Genomic DNA, 25,000 nt, shown 5'->3' on the forward strand with positions numbered 1-25,000 from the left:
TGTGTGTGTGTGTGTGTGTGTGACAATGACAAATAACAATGACAAATGTTTTACGGAGGGTAGAATGGATAAGCTAGAAGCTTCCTTACCATGCCCTCACGCACGCATACACAAACATACGCACAATATAACACATGAAATAAGTGCGAATAAATAAATGACAATACAGCAAATCAAACAGATAATGACAGATACATAAACGGACGAATCAAAGACTACAATTACGGAAACATCATGAAAATCATACAAAACATTGCCACATGAAAACCTTCAAACACACACACATGTGTGTACACACAAGAGAGAGAGAGAGAGAGAGAGAGAGAGAGAGAGAGAGAGAGAGTGAGTGTAGTGTGTGTGTGTGTGTGTGTGTGTGTGTGTGTGTGTGTGTGTGTGTGTGTGTGATTAGTAAAGCCATATCAGGGCCACAAGATAAAACCTGCGAAGCATCCTACGGTTCACGCCGAACAGAGAAGTAGGACCGATTCCATGGTGGAGCTAAAGCCCATAAAGAACAACAATATACAAATCGAACCAACAACAACAACAACAACAAACACACACACACACACACACACACACACACCACAGAGCCTAAAGAACAGGACGCGCACAAACAACACAGCAGCGGACCTCTCCCCATCTCTCAACAAGCACACCGCAGACACGAGACACTCGCCTGCACCACGAACTCCTTTGCACGCGAAAAGCAAGACTGAACTGGATATGACAGTCATTCCGTTAGTTTATCGCCTTGACACACACACACACACACACACACAAAGCAAGACTGAACTGGATATGACAGTCATTCCGTTAGTTTATCGCCTTGACACACACACACACACACACACACACACACACAAAGCAAGACTGAACTGGATATGACAGTCATTCCGTTAGTTTATCGCCTTGACAAACACACACACACACACACACACACACAAAGCAAGACTGAACTGGATATGACAGTCATTCCGTTAGTTTATCGCCTTGACACACACACACACACACACACACAGCAAGACTGAACTGGATATGACAGTCATTCCGTTAGTTTATCGCCTTGACACACACACACACACACACACACACACACACACACACAAAGCAAGACTGAACTGGATATGACAGTCATTCCGTTAGTTTATCGCCTTGACAAACACACACACACACACACACCACTTAAAAATATTTACAGACGGTTCTGTTCTGGAAAATGTGTTTGCTGGTTCTGGATACACAATTCCTGCTTTGAAAATGGAAAAAAATCATATCATATTGGCAAGGGCTTCTCAATTTTTACAGCTGAATTAATTGCCGTATCTAATTGATCTGCCCCTAAACTTGATTAATGTTTTATTTTGTGTCGATTCAAAATCAGTTCTGCAGTCTATCAAATCAGGTTGTACGAACATTAATTATAACATCATTTTTGAAATATGATTTTTGATTCACTGTATTCAAATGAGAGGAACTAATATTGAAATGTGCTGGATTCCCTCACACTGTGGGCTTTTCTCTAATGAACGTGAAGATCATCTTGCAAAACTTGGAGCCAAAAATGCTTTAAATGCAATTGAACTTCCTCATCATTTATCATCATCTGAAATGTGTACTATTATTGAAAGAAATATGCAAGATTTCCTTGTCTTTAGAAGTTAACACCTCTGCCTTATTAAATGCTAAAAGAAATGGCAGGGCTGTTAAGAGCATGGCGTTTAGGTTATTACTAAATGCCCCAGACACAAAATATTTGTGAAAATATTGAATGCATTTGCAAGGGACGTTTAACGGTAGAGCACGTTTTAACCCGCTGTTTAGTAATGAAACCTTTTTTGCCTCCAGAGAAGTACGGAACACGTGTTACCAGTTTCAAATGTTAACATTTTTTGGAAAAAGTTATATATTTCAAACTGTTCTTTATTAAAGTTAGCTAGCTATGTGTTAAATAGTCCAGCTGGTTGTTTATTGTAGGTCCCCACATGAACCTCTTTTCATATAATAATCTACAGAAGTAGTGCATACAATATTTGATTATTCTTTTTTTTTGTTGTCCTAATCCCGCTTCCCCCGTCCCGCCTCTCACACACACCCTTCCAATATTATGTTTTTTCTTTCTCCAATCACTGACACTCACCCTCTCCATTTTAGATTTTGTATTCTATCTTTTCCACATTCTGTTCTCTCTGTCTGTCTGTCTCTCTCTTCCTTTCTTAGTCCCCTCCCCCTTGCCCCCACCCCCCTACCCTCCACCTCAACCGCCCCCCTTTTCATTCGAATATACAGAAATGTCGATTTCTAATTAATAATAACAATCATCATTATGATAGAAATGATAATAATCCAAATGATAAAATAATATTTATTTTCAGTCTAATATCATCATCTTAGATGAACAGACTATAAATAAATAAACGAACGAACGACTAGTTTTCAGTCTAGTGAAGGACTAGTTATGGTCATTGTCAGTCAGTATGACAAATATTGTGGAAGCGATGAGTCTCACAGCAGTAAAGAGCAGACTGCACACATGACAGCACACCATGTACATGACAAACATGTCACTCACCTCCCAGCGCATTGTGTGATGTGTTTTCTCCGTCTCCTCCACATCCGATGCTCAATCTATGGTTAATCCTTGCGCACAACTATACTCGAAATATTACTTTCCATGGAGTTTGAAAAACACTGACATTTCTTTTTCTTTCGCACATTCGCGAGTTACAGACGCATTGCTTACTTTTATTTTGTTTCCAGGTCTACGAACCAACTCATTTTTAACTCACTCAGTACGGCCAGTCCTCTCTTCTCCTCTACACAGACCCCTCGGATGTCCAGTGGGTGTCTGAATGACCCAACTTTTAGCTTCCGTCGTCAGAATTGTGGTATTCTTTGTCAACATTCACGTCTTCAGTATAAGAGCCTTCCGCTTGCAGTATTTTGATGATGGTAATTGGGGTGAAACGCTGTTAACGTCGTCTCTTTCGCAGATCGTATGGAAAGAGTTTAAAAAAAACACAAAAAACACGTCGCCGGCTACTTACTGCCTATGAACAACGAACGATAATGAACAGAACTGACTCGTGGTTACACAAAAACTTTAGTAAGGTGTCAACCTCCACACGTTTCGTCCAAGACCTGCTAACCCGCTTCACATCCAGTTCTGGTTGTCAGCGATACCTGCGGACAGGTAGATATCGCTAAATGCACAACAGTTCAATCACACTGAATGTTGCAGGGGACACAGATCCGGGCTGTTTGTTGTCTCTCTCTCTCTCTATCTTTGAAGTTGAAAAGAAAGTGTTAACGCTGTGGTTGAGCATGTGTTGCATGCTTTTTGCAGGCCGTTCGACCGCTTCATACTGTGACAAAGAACTATACAGCCGCCATCCCAACACCCCTCCAAGCACAAAACACGAGAAGCACGTGTTTCTTTTCCAGTCACGTCTCTGCTTCAAAGAGGACAACACGCACACACACACACACACACACATACACTGCTAGCTCAGTCTTGGCTGGTCAACTCCTTTCGTTTTTTTTTTTTTATTAACGTGAGAAAACAACCTGAAAAAAAAGAGAAAGCTATAAACAAGACAAAGCAACAACAACAAATGAACAATATGTATACTTTGTACTTTTCATGACAACAGTAGTAATGCGTAATGCTCACTGATGTGTGTCCCTGTGTCCTGTATCCTCTGCTCTGTACCAACGGTGGCGAATTGAGGCGTGCGCCGACGGGCGAAATAGCCGAGTGGTTAAAGCGTTGGACTGTCAATCTGAGGGTCCCGGGTTCGAATCACGGTGACGGCGCCTGGTGGGTAAAGGGTGGAGATTTTTACGATCTCCCAGGTCAACATATGTGCAGACCTGCTTAGTGCCTGAACCCCCTTCGTGTGTATATGCAAACAGAAGATCAAATACGCACGTTAAAGATCCTGTAATCCATGTCAGCGTTCGGTGGGTTATGGAAACAAGAACATACCCAGCATGCACACCCCCGAAAACGGAGTATGGCTGCCTACATGGCGGGGTAAAAACGGTCATACACGTAAAAGCCCACTCGTGTGCATACGAGTGAACGCAGAAGAAGAAGATGCGTGCGCCTCATGTTTATCAGGTAAACGATTTGGAACATTTTGAGTATATTTAAAGTATAAAAAACACGTATAATTTCTTGATTTGCTGTTATTGTTTTATTTGTTTGTTGTAGTCTTTTCACGTAGTTTGGCGATTTTAAGTTTAAAGTCAATTAAACTGCAACCATTTGCGTTTGTTTCCATGACGTCAGGTGTTGAAGGTTATCTGGCGTCAGTGTTTGCTGGGGAATGAATGTGATGTAACGACTGCTGGTGTCACACACACGTACCACACACACACACACACACACAAACACACGGGTATATATATATATATACAAACACACACTCGCACTAATTCACACACACACACACACACACACACACACACACATGCACGCATTCACACACAAATACACACACACACACACACACGGGTATATATATACAAACACACACTCGCACTAATTCACACACATACATGCACGCATTCACACACAATACACACACACACACACACACACGGGTATATATATATACAAACACACACTCGCACTAATTCACACACACACACACACATGCACACATACACACACACACACACACACACACGGGTACACACACACACTCGCACGCATACACACACACACACAAATATGCATAATTATATTCACACACACACACACACACACACACACACACACACACACACACACGCTATCATCTTGCAATTGTTCACCCATCAAAACAAAACAAAAAACAATCCTTCAGTCAGTTGGTTTATCAAACAATCATGATTATTCACAACAAGATTCATCAATTCATTCCCCCACCCCCCCTCAGAGAATCATGATTATACACAGCTAAATCACCAGTTCATCTGTCACCAAGAATTAGTCAAACGTACATTCAAAGAACCCCGCACTCAGAAACTTGATAACAAAAGCCCGATCGATCCACTTCTGAATAATCCATCAATAATTAAAACATAAATCAATAAACTCAACAATCAATAACTTAAAGTAAACAACCAAGACCATACAAAACCAGAATCACTCACTCAATCCATGATAATAAGACAGGTTGATAACTACGACAGAAATAACATTAAATGAATAATAACTTTGCCGTCTTGTGAGTGAGCCCAAAATCCAAAGTCCTGTGCGCAGAACGCACAAAATGTATGTAAGAAAAAGAAAAGAAAAAAGTCCCGGCAGCAAAAGAAAATTCACTGTCCATGGTAAAATCGTGTAGAAATATCCACTTTGTTTGGAAAAGCGCACACACACACACACACACACACACACACACAACGCACACACCACACAACACAGACACGCACACACACACACACACAACGCACACACTACACAACACAAACATGCACACACACACACACACACCACACAACACACACACACACAACGCACACACCACACCACACAACACAGACACGCACACACACACACACACACACACACACCACACAACACAGACACGCACACACACACACACACACCGCACACACCACACACACACAACACAGACACACACACACACAACACACAGACACGCACACACAACACAGACACAGACACACACAGAGTTTCAGTTTCTCAAGGAGGCGTCACTGCGTTGGACAAATCCATATATGCTACACCACATCTGCTAGGCAGATGCCTGACCAGCAGCATAACCGAACGCGCTTTGGCCTTGAGTGCATGCTTATATATTTTGTGTACCAGTCAGGTTGGGTTTCCTCTTGAGAGTTTTGCCAGAGGACAACACTCTCGTTGCCATGGGTTATTTTTCAGTGCGCCAAGTGCGTGCTGCACACGGACCTCGGTTTTTTTGTGTGTGTTTTTTTTTGTCTCATCCAAACGACTGGACGCTCAGTTGGATATTCCAGTCTAACGTCTGATAACCTCCGTCATTCTGAATTCCCTTGCATCTTTTGAATCAAAACTCACCTCTTCCCTCAGCAGTAAGTTCAGTTGTGACAGGTCCACTTCCTTTGCGTGAGCTGTGCTTGACTATGAGTGTATACATAATGTATGTGTACATAACTACATGCAAGTATATGAATGTGTGTGAGTGTGTGTGTGTGTGTGTGTGTGTGTGTGTGTGTGTGTGTGTGTGTGTGTGTGTGTGTGTGTGTGCAGGCCTATGCGTGAGAGTAGCTGCTATGTACATATGTATGTTAAATGTATGCATGCATTGACAGAGAGAGAGAGAGAGAGAGAGAGAGAGAGTAGTTTTTTAGTCACATTTTGGTGTGTTTGTAACATTGATATAATGTGTCATGTAAACAAAAGTGCTTTTTGTAAAGCACCTAGAGCAGATTTCTAGATAGTGTGCTATATAAGTATTCATTATTATTATTATTATTAAAGGGCGAGAGCGGGATTCGAACCTAGACCCTCACGGACTCTCTGTATTGGCAGATGAGCGTCTTAACCATTCTGCCACATTTCTCAGACAAAAGGAAAACACACAAACAAATGAACACCGTCTGACACGCTCTCTCTGAGACCGTGCCACTACAGCGGTAAAATTATGAGACACGTTATATTGTACAATACGACGCAAGACAGTGTGACACGCACACGATGATTGTGTCATATGTCAGCTGCGTACACATACACACAATGATGTGCCATATGTCAGCTGCATACACATACACACGAACACAATTACGTAACACAGTACACGTCAGCCCACCCACTGTGACAATCAAAAAGTAAAACAAAACAAAATAAAACATGAAAGAAAAAAAATATGAATAAACAAACAGACCGAACACAAAGACAACAATGAACAGACAACACAAATGATCAGTTTCTGGCAGCGAACAGCAAATAAAAACAGGCAGTATGGCGTGAACGTTAGCAATGATTGGTACTAAAAAGAGGTGGGTGCGTGCGTGCGTGCGCGTATGTGTGTGTGAAAAAAGTCGGGACAATCATTTCACAACGTAGTTTGGACGGCAGACAGGGGGGTAGGGGAATAGCTGTTCATGACTACTGCCACAGTGTTAGACGTTACCTCTAACACATCCTCTTCTTCGACATCCACCACCTCCCACAGAGACACACACAGCTCTACATCCATTCACACCCCCCCCCCTCTCTCTCTCTCCTTACCCCCAGCCCCTCCTCCACACACACACACACACACCCACAAAGAGTTGCTCTGAATGTCCCAGAAGTCCCGAGTTTAGTTTTAAAAAATAGTTAAAAAATAATCTGAGCTCGAAGGGAAACGAAAACTGACTGGTCTCTCAACCCTAAACCCTTCAGGCAGGAGCTTTACGTTTTGACCACGAAAACAGTAACGAGTAAAATATAAAACGGATATACGATGATTCTGTGGAACTTTGTGCTTACCCACGTATGCATTCACAGATTCATACACTCACTCATCCCCCATGCATCCCCCCACCCCCACACGCACGCACATACACATTTGAGTGCATGTGAGTGTAAGACCGCGTTATAGAGAGAAAGAAAGAGAGATCAAGAGAGGGAGAAAGCGAGCCTGTGAAAGAGAGAGAGACAGAGAGAGAGAGAGAGAGAGAGAGAGAGAGAGAGAGAGAGCGGAATGAAACAGAGTAATGGAGAGAGCCGGACAGACAGAAGAGGTGAGCCGAGACACAGACAGACAGACGGACAGACAGACGGACAGACAGACAGACGCAGAGTGAATGGAAGTGTGCATGGGGTGGGGCAGACGTTAGAGACACAGAGACCACAACTGGACTTGGTATGAAAACCAAGACACAGACATTCAGTGATGCTGAGGCAAAAAGGACGGCGCGCACGTGGTTACTCTTCCCTCGCCAGTTATCGTTCCTTCCAGATCACCACTCCTTTGCAATATAATATATATCACGTTATAAATATCTGCACACCTGAAAGAAACGTTGCGATTTAGTGTGATCCTTTCCACTTGCTGAGCAAAACGACACGGGATTAGTAATAATCTTCTTTTTGGTCTGGCTGGATTCCGAAATACATATACCCCACACATAGCAATAAAAAATGAAATAAAATAATCATAAAGAATCACGAACTGACTTCTTGTAATCCAAATAATCATTTTTTTTACATTCCGCATAGCAGACACTACAATGCCCTCCAACATTTCATATTTCATTATTCCACACCCAGTTACAGTCAGTGCGGGAACAGTCTGAGTAAGCACACCACGAACGAATCACAACACGGTAGTATTGTTGTTAGTTAGGTCACAGGATCGGGCATCAGTTTGGCCTGAAGATCAAACCTGACTGGGGTACTGCCATCATCACACACGTGTCGTCAATTACAGGTAAGGGGCAGCTACCTGCTTGTATGGAGAGAGAAAACAATGTCTTACACAGTGCGTTAATTCTCTCTCTCTCTCTCTCTCTCTCTCTATATATATATATATATATATTACCCATTGCCAAGTTGGTGTGTTTTTTCAGCAATCACCAGTATGTGTGATGCGGCATCTTTTCTTCAACCCATAGAAATCAAGGACAGAAAATGTTGGCATGATATAAGAAAGGGAATATCGATGTTCTTGGTTGTGAACATAACAGACTCTGTAAGAGATTACTTTACTCTCTCTCTCTGTGTTGTGGAAATCAGGAAAAGTTTGTTTTTTTATCTGAGGTTTTGGGTTGGTTTCATCGACTACAGCCATAGCAGCTTGCGTGTTGTTCTGGGATTCATTTCAGGACGGGATCACGGCGCTTGGATAAATCCATATGCGCTAATCCATACATACCAGGGGGCGGGGGGGGGGGGGGGCAAAAACAAAATTTTTTTTTAAATAAAATAAAATATATGGACACATAAAGACACAAATAACACTTTGGAAATGTCTTGAAATTAATGCCACAAGTGGAGCAAATTCGGGGTAAACGAAGCAAGTACCACTTGTTTCTTTGTCCCTGTCAAAAAAAAACCACAACAGCTTTCATCGCAAGGCTGACAGCAAGACACACTGCTGTCATGAACGGACCTGCACAGCATCACACATCACGAGCCAGTACAGACACCAGTTTTTTGGTGTCCCTAAAAGGGGCAGCCAGTAACTTTGGAGTGGAACTTAAGAGGGAAGTCCGGAGGTGCAGGGTGTTCTGTTTGAAGGCCCATATCTTCCCTACAAGCAGCACCACACGCAGTCTGTGGTGTTGTGCTCACATCGCTCTGAAGGCTGGCTGCACAATGTTTTTAGAATTCAAGTGACAGTTTTGGGGAGGGACGGACGGATCGGTGACGGTGTTTTCAGGTTTGTGATTATAAGCACGGCTCCTTCGAAGAAGGCTTTATTATAACCGATACATTTATAGAACATTATACTCACTGAGTGTTAAGTAGCCAGTCATTTCCCTGATAATGACAGCTGCTTCTTGTTCGCACCGTACTGCTGGCTGCTTTACTTGCGTTTCAGACAGCTGTGACTGCGCTCTCATCGCAAGACAGACATGTGAACAATGTCCTAATTTGGCTTGTTTGTTGAAAACACGAACAGTCTTTCTAAAAAAGAAAGATGAAAAAGTCTTTATTGTGACTGGGTGAACAAAGAGAGCGCCACTGGCTGCAGCCTTGTTGTAATTGACACTGTTCCTAAAAGCTGCTCTGACTGCAGTGAGGTCACGACAGGGAACTGTGGACATCTATCCTACAGGTTCTCCTTTGGTTTTGCTCAAACTGGAAACTGCACAGCGCTTCCAAACGTAATCCTGATTGGGATCTCGTCGTAAAGTATCATCGTGAATAGTTTTACAAAACATTTACCTCACTGTGGCCTTATCACAAGTGAATATCAATTTTCTCACAAACAGAACTCTGAATGTCGTTTTTAAACATGATTCTGATCGTATCATTTTCACGAGTACCTCTGGATAACTTTTCTGAATATTATTTTGACTGCGTCCATTTCACATGTAACACTGTTAGTAGCGTTTCTACTGTCAGTGCTGATAGTCGTCTTTTTCTTGAATAAATCTGATTGCATGTGAAGATAACATAATTCTGATTGTGCTCTTGTCAAAAGCAGATGTTCATAAGAAGCGATTCCGAACATAATTCTGATTGAAGTCTTGTCACAGATAAAACTAACTGTGAGTATAATTTCTAATGCCAGGTTTGACTTTCATATTCCCAGCTGTAGAATTTCAGCACCCCGAGTTTGGTTGCTGACGCAGAGCTTTCGACACTGTTCCCAACGGTAGCACTGATTACCATTACGCTCGACAGCGTTGCCTCTAGTTCTGACCTAAGTTGAGTCCTCGGTTTCAGTTTCAAGGAGGTGTCGGAGCGTGAGGACAGATCCATACATGCTACACCAATATGCTGTAAAAATGAAAAAAAGAAGAGAAAAGCAGCACATGCCTAACCCTCGCATTAACTCAACACGCTGTTCAGGTCTACAGTGATAGGTCCACAATACAGCTCCACCAGAAATCACTGGTAACTTGCCGTCATGTTTGTGTAAGGTCCAAATGTACAGGAATAGTTTTTGCCATCAGTTCAGTTCAGTTACTCAAGGAGGCGTCACTGTATTCGGACAAATCCACACACGCTACACCACATATGCCAAGCAGATGCCTGACCAGCAGCATACCCCAACGCCCTCAGTCATGCCTTGAGGAAAAACATTCATTGTCATCATGACGATTTGCCACACACTTTCAGTTCAGAGTCAAGGGGATGTACAGACTGATCCATATACGCAACACCACATTTGCTTTATCAAAAAACTGGAGCAGATGCCTGACCAAACACAAAGCCAACACACAGTGGTACAGGAGAGAACGCGTTGTGCACTGCATCAGAGGCCTGTGGTTCGGACACGTGGAGCTATGCTGGACTGTCCAATGCTTCCATTCTGTATCACTGCAGAACGTGTGGGTCAGGTGGAAATTAACGCAATGCACAAGCAAGCAATGTCCATTGCAAAACATACAGCCCGCGTCGACAGAATGGAAACTGTTTGGGGCTGACCGTTATAACGGCAACAGACTGTGGAGGGGAGTGGGCTGCAGGGTGCTGTACAGGATGTCGTCTCGTGGGGACATGACTCTCGGAGCTCCAGGCACAGTCCTCTTGGGCTCGGGACTGTCGGTCACAATGTGAGCGGTGTAGCTGCAGTGACCAGTCTGTCGATGTATGTCAAGCTGGATGTGAGACGGCGAACCACACAATAACTGTGTCTTTGATTGCCTTGGTCACCGTAACGGAGAGAGGTAAGATATAGATCATATGAGTTCCTCACAACGGTCTGCTTAATGTGGTGACATGTTCACTCCAAAGTGTCCATCTTTCACATAGCAGACAACACGTTCATCTCATGCGGTGTGCAAGTAACGTGAAGCTTCTGGGATACGTTGTGCCTGGCTTCATCGAGAACTATGGGTGCGCGGCTGATGTGAATACTTTACGATCTTCTTTTATCTATTTAATCATTTATTTCATCGTTTGTTTATTCATTTTTTCATTTAGCTAATTTACTTATTTATTAATTTTATTTATCTGTTTATCATCATATCTTTTAGAAGGATCGATGCAGATGGGTGCAGTCTACTCAATGCAGCAGCACTTGAGTCACAACGCTCTACTACCGAGAACCATACTGGGTAACCACATCGACACAGGGGTGTCCTGCTCTGGCACTGGTGACACGCAATGCACGCTGCGATTCACATCTTAGCTGCTTGTAGCTGCTTCTTTTTTTTTTTTTTTTTTTGGTTAACGGTGATTTTCCATTTCACCCAGTACCCTTGCATACAGCCCTGTCATCCGCACAAAAAAGGAACTCCATCTCAAAACAATCAATCAGTCCACACACACCAGGACTCCTGTCACATACCAAGAAGGAACCGCCCCAACAGTTCTGATTACACAGGTACTGGTGGTAGTCCTGGCTGAAGTCCTATCACACATAGGTACTGGTAGTCCTGGCTGAAGTCCTATCACACACAGGTACTGGTGGTAGTCCTGGCTGAAGTCCTATCACACTTAGGTACTGGTGGTAGTCTTGGCTGAAGTCCTATCACACATAGGTACTGTTGATAATCTTGGCTGAAGTCCTATCACACATAGGTACTGGTAGTCTTGGCTGAAGTCCTATCACACATAGGTACTGGTGATAGTCTTGGCTGAAGTCCTATCACACATAGGTGCTGGTGATAGTCTTGGCTGAAGTCCTATCACACATAGGTACTGGTGATAGTCTTGGCTGAAGTCCTATCACACATAGGTACTGGTGATAGTCTTGGCTGAAGTCCTATCACACATAGGTACTGTTGATAATCTTGGCTGAAGTCCTATCACACATAGGTACTGGTAGTCTTGGCTGAAGTCCTATCACACGAAGGGCTGCGCCGTCCCATGGGCGCAGCGCGGGGGGACAGAAAGGACTTGTGCTCCTCCGCGGGGCTGTTCCGCTGGCCCAGCGTCAGGTACACCCGGTTCCCGTTGTACAACCTCAGGTGCTTCTGGGCGTCCGGGTGCTTGGCGGAGGAGGGCCGGGCCCCACCCGGGTAGGGGCTGTGGACGGGGCTGGGCCGGATGGTGCTGTGCAGGCGGTTGTCCCGTATGGACATGACGCTCAGCTTGCGGTAGGCCATCTTCTTCAGACACTTGCAGAAGGGGAACACCACGTAGAAGATGTAGGCCAGGTCCGCCTGTTCAACAGCAGGAAAGAAACAGAATGGGACGATGTTGTCAATGTAATGAAATATTTTTAGTTCTTTTATTTTAACATTGTTCAAATTCTGTATCTCTGTCTGTCTTTCAGTCTGTCTGTCGGTCTCATTGCGCATGTACCAACAGGTACAGGTAATGTCTCTATGTCTGTCTGTCTGTCGTCTCTTTGCGCATGTCCACACAGGTACAGGCAACGTCTGTATGCCCGTCTGTCTCTATGCGCACGTACACACACAATTACAGGTACAGACAATGACCACTACAGTTTTCTACACCAATATTTCCATCAGCAACACAACCTCATTCTACCTGTTTGTCTGTCTGTTTTCCTGCTCATTTATTGATTTGCCTTTGGGACAGCAAGGGAAACAGACAGATACAATGACAAGATGTGCCCGTCGGGTGTATTCCCGGGGACCGCTACGGCAACCGGATTGGCTTGGCTGGAGATGTGAACACAGCAGTGGACTGCGCCCCACCTCCCCTATCAGTTAACAGAACATCCCTCGGTAGCCCGGCTAAATTGCGCCCAACAGCAACCTCCCACAACACGACAATTGTCATCAGCATACTGATGCTGGTCGTTAAGTGGAAGAAGAAGAAGATAGACAGAGGAAAAGACAGACAGAAAGGCGAAAAGGAGAGCATGGGGAAACAGGACAGTGGGGGAAAATGTTTCCAATAGCACTCTATACAACACTTCCTTTTCTAGCTTACATGTCACGATGCTTTCATGTAACTTGCGTTCATGTTTTTGTTGTTGTTTGTTTTACATTTTTATATATACATATATATATACAGAGAGAGAGACAGAGAGAGAGAGAGAGAGCGAGAGCGAGAAGAAACATTTTTGAATCAGACAAACGCATATGCCACCACACAGAATTATTGGTGAGACATAGCAATATGACCCAAAAACGTAATGTTTCCAGACGTCCCATAAATGAGCTCCTCTTCTCCATGAGAAGTTTCCCCATAACCCCCACAGGCTTCGGCTCACATGAGAAGACGCAGGTAACCCTGGGCCGTAGGTTTCTCCTGTAGGAGAACTACCCTTGGGAGGTACTGTGAGTTTTGTGTCACACAGACAGCTGCTCTCTCCCACCCCCACCCCCACCCTCCCTCACACATCTGTATCTGCTTTCGGCATGACAAAGTGTTGACTGCATAGGTAAATTATTTCACGGTGTGTAGATGTATTTTTTTGTCGGAAAAAAAAAAAATTCTTTTTATTTAATTTAATTTATTTATCTATTTTTTTTCGGAAAAAAGCTTGTCTCCGTTTATACCATTCTTCTCTACCATCGCGAAGGCGTGAGCATGTATTACTCGTCAACACGTTTGAAAAGGGGAAACGGAACATCTCGAGGGAAACTGCTCGTGCGGTCTGTTGCTTGTTGCGTGTCTGTGTCAAATCAAAGACAGGTCGCTGTCGTGTTAGTTCGGAGGTTGGATTTTGGACAGAATGTTTTTCTATTCTCTGAGACACCTCCGTATTGTTGATCTATTTAACAGAACACTATTGCACTTCTTCTGTTAAATTACATTCGAGTCACTGCTACTGTAATGAATCATGTATCCAATATCGCAGTAAAAAAGAAAGAAAGAAAAAAGCCCGCTTAATATACCGTTAAATGGTGTCAGTTTTTACTGAATTTATCGTTATGTACAAAAACAAGTTCAACAGCAAACCTTTGGAATACGTTTCTCAAAAGTTGTTTTCTTCAAAAATGTATTATCAGTGAAGACGTGTTATATGTCCAGTAGGTGATTAGGTGTGTGTGTGTGTGTGTGTGTGTGTGTGTGTGTGTGTGTGTGTGTGTGTGTGTGTGTGTGTGTGTGTGTGTGTTTGAAACCTGACAGAATGACACAGGAATCGAATGATGAGCGTCCAAATAGCAGCGGTCAGTCGGCTCTATCCAGGTAGGCAGCCAGTTGTGCAAATGGTTCTTGTGTTTGTAAAGCGCTTAAAGCTTGGTCCCTGACCGAGGACAGACGTTTATTACGTAACCATATCATATCATAATTCATAATTATCAAAACATGTCGCTGAAGACAAACTATCTTTCCTTCAATCCCATCCATTATCGTGCAAACTTCGAAACACTGTCTGCTGCGATATGCTGCTAGGACACCCCATTCAAGGCTGGTTTTCCGCTGATCAGGACAAACAGAAACAGCTTCATGACGGAAAGGGAAAGCTGGGAATAAGGAAACGGCGACACCAGTCATTCGGTGACATGTTGTGTCAGCGCCATTTCGTTATCACGCACTGCATCCTCACTCTCGTCCATCATCGTCAAACCACAAGTCTTCCGTTCATCTTCAGTGGGCTGAAGGCGCCATGCAGATGGAGGGAAAAGGAGGAAAGGGGTGTTTTTAGTGGATCTTACTCATCAGACCACACACACACACACACACACACACACACGCACACACACACACACACACACATATATATATATATTCTAAATACATTTTTAGACTACACTGATTTCAATATCAATTCATCGGCGCACTCTATGTTGTGTGTGCGTGCGCATGTGCGTGCGTCTGTGTGTGCGTCTGCGCGCGCGCGCGCGCGCGCGTGTGTGTGTGTGTGTGTGTGTGTGTGTGCGCGCGCGCTCGAGCACATGTATGTGTTGGTGCGCATTTTACTGAAATATATGATTTATTCTTTGCATTTTTTTTTCTAATTATTCTAGTTCGCGCACTGACGTACCACAATTTGTCCGAACGTGTACGCGCGCGCGCGCGCGCGCGCGCGTGTGTGTGTGTGTGTGTGCGCGCGCGCATGTATGTGTGCGTGCGTGTGCGGCTGGTTTTGGTCCATTGACAGTTAACGTGGCTTTTTCTTCAACTAGTTTTGATATCTTTTTATGGGGTGCGTGATCAGATTATCTTTGTATTTTTACAAGCTGTGATTGCACAAGTATAATTTCCACTTGGATTGTTAAAGCATTAAAAAAATCATTTGATATTTGAAAGCGACTGCACAAAATAACGTGCCACATGTGTCAAAATGACCACCCGCTGTGTTAACAAGTACCCCAACCTTTACTCATCAATCAGCTGGGCCATAACTACCTGAACATACCTGCCGCCACAGGTGAGTTTATAACGAACTCTGATTGTACAGATTAATATCCATGTGGATTAATACAGTGATTTTGATTTCATTGTTTATAACGAGCTGCGGCTGCACATATAAATTTCCATGTGGATTAATGTTGTGGTTTTGATTTCGTTTGATTTGAAAATGACTCCACAAAGTAACGTGTGTAAAGGTAACCACCCGCTGTGTCAACAAGTACCCCAGCCTTTACCCATCAATCCACTGGGCCACAAGCAACCTTAACCAACCTGCCGCCACAGGGGGTCCTGGTGGATATCTTAGGTGAGGTCTCCCCTGTAGGAGCCGTTTCGGCAGAGGTCAAAAGAGGATATGGATAACTCTACCCCGTATATCAGTCTCTCCTCTCCCGGGGGTAAAAAAAACCCCAAAGAGGTATGTACCATGGGTTTTGTGTGGCATCGACAGCTGCAGCCTTCCTCACATGTTTGATATCTGCTTTCGGCATGACAAACTGCTGAGTGCAGCGGCAAAAAATTATTTCACGATGTGCAGACACACACACACACACACACACACACACATATATATATTTTTGTTTTGTCGGCAGAAGAAGATTTAGCAAAACCTGTCTCTGTTTATACCATTTCTTATCACACTGCAAAGGCGTGGGGTGATGAACTGCTCGTCAACGCCTTAGAACACGGAAATGAAACATCTCGAGGGAAACCGCTTATGCGATCTGCTGCCTGTTTCTTGTCTGTGTAATGTCGAACACAGCCACCGATGCTATCGTGTTAGTTCAGAAGCAGGGTCCTGGATGGAATGTCTTGGTTTTCAGTGACACGGGAATCTCCAGCGCCGCCATTTTTTGTTTGCATTTGAAAGAAAAAAAATATTTGTATTTCTTTTTATCACAACAGAATTCTCTGTGTGAAATTCGGGCTGATCTCCCCGGGGAGAGCGCGTCGCTACACTACAGCGCCACCCATTAAATTTTTTTTTTCCTGCGTGCAGTTTTATTTGTTTTTCCTATCGAAGTGGGTTTTTCGACAGAATTTTGCCAGGAACAACCCTTTTGTTGCCGTGGGTTCTTTTACGTGCGCTAAGTGCATGCTGCACACGGGACCTCAGTTTATCGTCTCGTCCGAATGACTAGCGTCCATATCACCACTCAAGGTCTAGTGGAGGGGGAGAAAAAAAAGGCGGCTGAGCCGTGATTCGAACCAGCGCGCTCAGATTCTCTCGTTTCCTAGGCGGACGTGTTACCTCTGGGCCACCACTCTACTCTTCGGTCGTTGTTATCGTCAACAGAATATGTCACTGACGTTGATATGAGGATTTCAAACCATAGTATGGACTGACTGGTGTTTTTTGTTTTTTTTACAATTCATCAGGAAAAAATACTGACTGTGACATTTGACTAAACACTCTTTTTTAATTAGACGAAGACGTTGACAAAGACATTTTTTTTTTTTTACACGTGTGCCTTCATGGGTTTATGATATATCTTAAGAGGAGTTTGCATTAGATATTCAGATGGTGAACGGAGAAAAAGGTCACACACACACACACACACACACACACACACACACACACACAAGAAAAAAAAGACAGACTGGGACTTTTACGTCAACTGCAGAGAAGTGGTGAGGAATGTCAACCCACTCGCAACCAGACTGTCCACATGGATGTGTTGCTGATCGACACTGTGGGCTCCGGGCGATTCACGTTTGTTGAACTTTGTTCAGAGTTTTCAGGAATCCATACCGACAGCGAACGAGAGAGAAAGAGACAGTAGACAGACACACAGATTGACAGACACGCTGACACAGAGAGACAGGCAGAGACAGAGGGGCTTGGAAAAATACAAGAAAGATGTATTAATAAATAAATGAATACAGATGGTGGGGAGGTGCAGAAACATTCAACCAGGGCTGAAAGGGAAGTGGCTGGGAACAGAAGTGACGGACAGAAAAGTTGGGACAAAGAGAAAGACAGGGAGAGAGAGAGAGAGGCGGGGGGGGGGGGGGGGGGGGGGAGGGGAGGGGGCATGAGTGAGTGAGAAAGAGAGAGAGGGACAGATAGGCAGACAGAGAGAGGCAGACAGAGAGAGACAGAGACAAAGAGAAAGAGACAGAGACAGACAGAGAGAGAGAGAGAGAGAGAGAGAGAGATTGAACTGATCTGAACTGAACAGAACTGAGTTTATTCACTGTCAGTCCATAATCCCCACTTACGAATAAATATCAACGTTCATATCACCTAAGAAAAGTACTGAAGCTACCTGAAATAGAAATACATAACAACAGTAACCTAATTTAGAATATAACGTGTTTATAACGACACGGTACAGTTATCAAGTAGCAAGATGTAAAAAACCTGCTAATCAAGATAGAACAATTTCTTTTCTTTTAAATGCCTTATAAAGATACACACCAAGATTTCTAATGGTGCATTCACATATTGATGTTGGTAGCAATGTTACTTTGAAGTCACTGGCGTCATTGTAATACTTTGGATGCATCAAACTTTTTTCTCAGATCACATGAAGGAGGACAACAAAGAACAAAATGAATTTATTGTGTGAAACTGTGGCTGGCTTGCAGACACAATTTAACAGACTTTGTATCGCCGCACCCCAGTTAAAACCGAAAATTAACAAAAGTAAAACTATTGTTTTCAGATATTTTTTTTTAAATAGCAAGCACCGAAAGTCTTAATATAGTATAGAAATGAACGCTGTGAATTCGTTTTGCTATCGTATTCTACAAACCTGAGTTTTAGTTCGCAGACTTAGCTTGCAGAGCAAAGAGAGCTGCGATAGGAATTTTCATTGAGTTGTGCAAATTTGTGCAATTTAATGACTTTGTTTCTGAAGCTTTTTTAGTTACAGACCATCTTCTTGTGGGCTGCAACTCCCATGTTCACTCGTATGTACACGAACTGGCTTTTTCGTGTATGACCGTTTTTAACCCCGCCATGTAGGCAGGCATACTCCGTGTTCGGGGTTGTGCATGTTGGGTATGTTTTTGTTTTCATAACTCACCGAACGCTGACATGGATTACAGGATCTTTAACGTGTGTATTTAATCTTCTGCTTGTGTATACACAAGAAGGTGGTTCAGGAACAAGTGAGGTCTGCACATATGTTGACCTGGGTGATCGGAACAATTTCTACCCTTTAACCACCAAGCGACGGTACCGAGATTTGAACCCGGGACCCCAAATTGAAAGTCCAACACTTTAACCACACGGCTATTGCACCCGTCTTACAGATCTAACCAATACCTAGTGCAAGGTGAATTAGATAGATTTCCATTAAATCTTAAATCTTAATTCTGCTGTTTGTTGTATTGAATAATGTCTGAACTTAACGCAAATGGAAGAACATAGATGCATGGGAAAATCAAGGTGTATGATGTGTGAGTAGTTTATAAGAATACTGAAACTAAGATTTGTAGATTGTAGATGGGAAAACTGGGATTACCACATACAGAATAATGGTAGATTCATCCAACACAGAAAATTCAAACCACCATATAGCGTGGAGTTATATTTATCAATGTATTTGAACAAAGTTGTTTGATATATTTTAACACGATTTAGATTTGGTATATCTCATTAAGCAGTGAATTGTTCAATATATAAACGAAATGGTGAAAGTCAAATGAAATGTCCCCTGTGTATGTATGATTCAGAAAAAGGCAGAGAGAGAGAGAGAGAGAGCAAGAGAGAGAGAGAGAGAGAGAGAGAGAGAGAGAGAGGAGACAGAGAGAGTGACAGAGAGACAGAGACAGAGAGACAGAGAGAGAGTCTGAAGCCGGGACCAGATTTCGAAAAATACTAAAAATCCACTGGTAGACGATTAGTACAAAAAGAAGACAAAGTAATGGGGAATAGTGTAGAACAATGAAGATGAGAATATCAAAAGGGAAGGAAGAAACAAACAACAGCAAGAAGAAGGAATGAATAAAAAAAGAAAGAAAGAGAATGAAAAAGAAAGAAAAAGAACAAGAAGAAACAGTATTAGTAGTCGCAGTCGTCGTCATCGTATTGCACTGTCCCACACCGACTCCGGCCACCACCACCACCATCAACAACAAGCACAGGAACACATCATCATCACTACCATGTACACATCACGCCTCTCATCACCAACAACATCAACAACGAGAACACATCATCATCACTACCACGTTCACATCACACCTCTCATCACCAACAACATCAACGACGAGAACACATCATCATCATCACTACCACGTACACATCACACCTCTCATCACCAACAACATCAACAACGAGAACACATCATCATCACTACCACGTTCACATCACACCTCTCATCACCAACAACATCAACGACGAGAACACATCATCATCATCACTACCACGTACACATCACACCCCTCATCACCAACAGCATCAACAACGAGAACACATCATCATCACTACCACGTTCACATCACACCTCTCAGCACCAACAACATCAACAACGAGAACACATCATCATCACTACCACGTTCACATCACACCTCTCAGCACCAACAACATCAACAACGAGAACACATCATCATCACTACCACGTACACATCACACCTCTCATCACCAACAACATCAACAACGAGAACACATCATCATCACTACCACGTACACATCACAGCTCTCATCACCAACAGCATCAACAACAACAAGAACAGATCATCATCACTACCACGTTCACATCACACCTCTCATCACCAACAACATCAACAACAACAAGAACACATCATCATCACTACCACGTACACATCACACTTCTCATCACCAACAACATCAACAACGAGAACACATCATCATCACTACCACGTACACATCACACTTCTCATCACCAACAACAAGAACACATCATCATCACTACCACGTTCACATCACACCTCTCATCACCAACAGCATCAACAACAAGAACACATCATCATCACTACCACGTTCACATCACACCTCTCATCACCAACAGCATCAACAACAAGAACACATCATCATCACTACCACGTACACATCACACTTCTCATCACCAACAACATCAACAACGAGAACACATCATCATCACTACCACGTACACATCACACTTCTCATCACCAACAACATCAACAACGAGAACACATCATCATCACTACCACGTACACATCACACTTCTCATCACCAACAACATCAACAACAAGAACACATCATCATCACTACCACGTTCACATCACACCTCTCATCACCAACAGTATCAACAACAAGAACACATCATCATCACTACCACGTTCACATCACACCTCTCATCACCAACAGCATCAACAACAAGAACACATCATCATCACTACCACGTACACATCACACTTCTCATCACCAACAACATCAACAACGAGAACACATCATCATCACTACCACGTACACATCACACTTCTCATCACCAACAACATCAACAACGAGAACACATCATCATCACTACCACGTACACATCACACTTCTCATCACCAACAACATCAACAACGAGAACACATCATCATCACTACCACGTACACATCACACTTCTCATCACCAACAACATCAACAACGAGAACACATCATCATCACTACCACGTACACATCACACTTCTCATCACCAACAACATCAACAATAAGAACACATCATCATCACTACCACGTTCACATCACACCTCTCATCACCAACAGTATCAACAACAAGAACACATCATCATCACTACCACGTTCACATCACACTTCTCATCACCAACAGCATCAACAACAAGAACACATCATCATCACTACCACGTACACATCACACTTCTCATCACCAACAACATCAACAACGAGAACACATCATCATCACTACAACGTACACATCACACCTCTCAGCACCAACAACATCAACAACGAGAACCCATCATCATCACTACCACGTTCACATCACACCTCTCAGCACCAACAACATCATCAACAACAAGAACACACCATCATCATCACTACCACGTTCACATCACACCTCTCAGCACCAACAACATCAACAACGAGAACCCATCATCATCACTACCACGTTCACATCACACCTCTCAGCACCAACAACATCATCAACAACAAGAACACACCATCATCATCACTACCACGTACACATCACATCTCTCAGCACCAACAACATCAACAACAACGAGAACACATCATCATCACTACCACGTACACATCACACCTCTCAGCACCAACCCAAAGCCACGCCTTGTGCATGTCCTTCTTTCTCTCTTTATGACGTACGGACATGCAAACCTCAGCCCACGGAACGGCAGGCTCGGGGAAATCATCGATTCTCGTCATCCTCGATGACACAAAAAACGGAAGACAGACAGACATTACAGACATTTCCCATGAATAAACCAGTCCCCGCCCCCTACCACCACCCCCTTAAAACATCCATTCTCAAGACACGTTCGGATGACATGGCTGAACTGAAAATTTCAAAAGGAAATGGCACGTAGAGTGAGAAAGAGAGGGGGAAGGTAGGAGAGGTAGGGGGGTCGGGGCGGAGGGAGGGTTGGGGGGCGGGGGTGGGGTGGGGGGGGGGAGCGACAGATAGGGGAAAGAGAGGGGAGAGAAGGAAAGCAGGTAAAAAAAACAACCACCACACACACACACACACACACACGCACAGGGCGAAAGAGAGACAGAGACAGAAATACTGAGAGAGAGAGAGAGAGAGAGAGAGAGAGAGAGGGAGGGAGAGAGAGGGAGAGAGATGAGAGAGGAACGACCACGTAAAACAATTAATCAAGAAAAACTGTGAAAAGTTAGTGAGGGAAAAAGGAAAGAAACGAAACAGCACAAACACACAAACAAGACAGAACAGGTGGCTGTCTCCCCGGACATTATTCCAGCCTTCTGTTTCAAACCCGAACGCCCAAAGGCAGCAAACTAAGTCATTTTTTCTTCTCGACCGGTGCCCAGTCAAAGAAAAACTTCGTCAGGTTGATCCTGTGAACACCAACATGTCTCGCCAATTCCCCCCTCTCCCCAATTCCCTAACCCCACCCCACCTCAATACTTGTCTCTGTGTATTTGAAAATATGTTCGGGAAAGTAGGTCAACGAGAGAGTTAGGAAGGGACTTAACGATATCATTACATCTACGAAGACCGTAGATCATTAGGAACTGATATATACGGTGGCACAACTGACGCTGCGTACATTATAACCAACCCAGCACTTCTTTTTGTATTACTGCTGGGGGCCATAAAGACGTGATGGGGCGGGATCCAGCTTCATCCCCTGAGGACGAGTTGTGCCTGCTGATGAAGCGCCTCTGATGCCGCCTCCCATCTGTGTCACTAGCACAAGTTGCCCATGCTGATTAACTGGATCGTCTACAAGTTTATCTCGCCTTCGTCGCGTGCTGGCATTGACCGGCGAAGAAGATGGACCAGGTGAAGGAAAGCTAATGGTTAATGGATGAAGGCTTTGAGGAAAGAACCAGCGGTGAGGGGTAGACCCTTAAAGGCAAACAGAGCTGAATGGAAGGAGAGGCGTCGTTGAAGACAGTGTGAACGGGTGGCGGTAATAGTTTAAAATCGGGTTCTTGTTTAGAACCTTTCAAACAGGTTCTTTGGTGTCTTTAGTTCAGATAAGGTTGTGGTAATAGTTTTAAAACACACTATTTTCGGTCGCGGATACCGTTTTAAAACAGGTAGATATACTGGGTTGTAGCAGTAGTTACAAAACGAGTTTTTCGTCACCATGGTCGTGGTGATGGTTTTAAACCAGGTTCAATCTTGTTCATCAGGGTCATGGTAATGGTTTAAAACCAGGTTCAATCTTGCTCATCTGGGTCATGGTGATGGCTTTAAACCAGGTTCAATCTTGTTCATCAGGGTCATGGTGATGGCTTTAAACCAAGTTCAATCTTGTTCATCAGGGTCATGGTGATGGCTTTAAACCAGGTTCAATCTTGTTCATCAGGGTCATGGAGATGGTTTTAAACCAGGTTCAATCTTGTTCATCTGAGTCATGGTGATGGCTTTAAACCAGGTTCAATCTTGTTCATCAGGGTCATGGTGATGGCTTTAAACCGGGTTCAATCTTGTTCATCAGGGTCATGGTGATGGTTTTAAACCAGGTTCAATCTTGTTCATCTGGGTCATGGTGATGGCTTTAAACCAGGTTCAATCTTGTTCATCAGGGTCATGGTGATGGCTTAAAAATCAGGTTCAATCTTGTTCATATGTGTCGTCTAACAGTTTTAAAGCACATCCTTGCTCAGCAGGTCCTTGCTCAGTATCGTGATGACGGTTTTTAAACAGGTTTTTGCTCCGAGTCCTGGTATTGGTTCAAAGCATCTTTTGTTCAGAGTCGTGGTGATAGTTTTAAGGCAGGTCCTTGTTCAGAGTCCTTGTGATAGTTTTCCAACAAGTTCTTGCTCGTACTCCTCTTGAATCTACATGTTGTTCTTTTGCTCTCGCCTCCTCTCCTTCTTACCTTGCTCATCTGTTTGTTTCTTTCACTCATTTGTTTTCTCTCGTTGTTCTGCTTGAGCAGTTTGCCATCGGGAATGTGAATTCGTAACCCCGCTGGGGGGGGGGGGGGGGGGGGGGTAGGGTACTGGGTAGATGAGGTATGGGGGGTGGGTGGGGGGGTATGTTTTAAGGGTGGAGCATACCCTTCGTGAAACAAAATGCTCTAAAAACATTTACCGAAACGGAATACCACACACAGAAAATTCAGCTAAATCTAAAAAACAAAACAAAACAAAAACAAACAAACAAACAAACATCAACAAAACCCCAAAACAACCGAGGACGGTTCATCTTGCTGCAATTGAAAAAGTCTCGGATTAGAGCAGAGAGCGCACATGTGTGTGTGTGTGTGTGTGTGTGTGTGTGTGTGTGTGTGTGTGTGTGTGTGTGTGTGATTTACATATGTCTGAATTGGTTTCTCTCGTTGCCAGTTTACATGTTTTCTTGCACTTGTGGTTTGTGTATTTGTGTGATATGTGTGTTTACGTATCTGTGCCTGTAAAAGAGAGAGAGAGAGAGAGAGAGAGAGAGAGAGAGAGAGAGAGAGAGAGACAGACAGACAGACAGACAGACAGAGACAGAGACAGAGAGATGGATGTAATGCTCCAAAAATATTAGA

At 43.6% G+C, this 25,000-nt stretch overlaps 1 protein-coding gene across 3 annotated transcripts in view; it reads right to left on the reverse strand.

Annotated features, from left to right (window-relative positions):
* Positions 1-8,869: 8,869 nt before the first annotated feature.
* LOC143279811 (substance-K receptor-like) overlaps positions 8,870-25,000 on the reverse strand; it is a 226,783-nt gene continuing 210,652 nt past the window's right edge. For all 3 annotated transcript variants that reach the window (XM_076584022.1, XM_076584013.1, XM_076584004.1), the window contains one exon: positions 8,870-12,762. In XM_076584022.1, the coding sequence (XP_076440137.1) occupies positions 12,406-12,762 (357 nt within the window). In that variant the 3' untranslated portion in view covers positions 8,870-12,405. The remainder of the gene's footprint in view (positions 12,763-25,000) is intronic.

The sequence above is a fragment of the Babylonia areolata genome, chromosome 1 (assembly GCF_041734735.1).
Source record: "Babylonia areolata isolate BAREFJ2019XMU chromosome 1, ASM4173473v1, whole genome shotgun sequence".
NCBI lineage: Eukaryota > Metazoa > Mollusca > Gastropoda > Neogastropoda > Buccinidae > Babylonia > Babylonia areolata.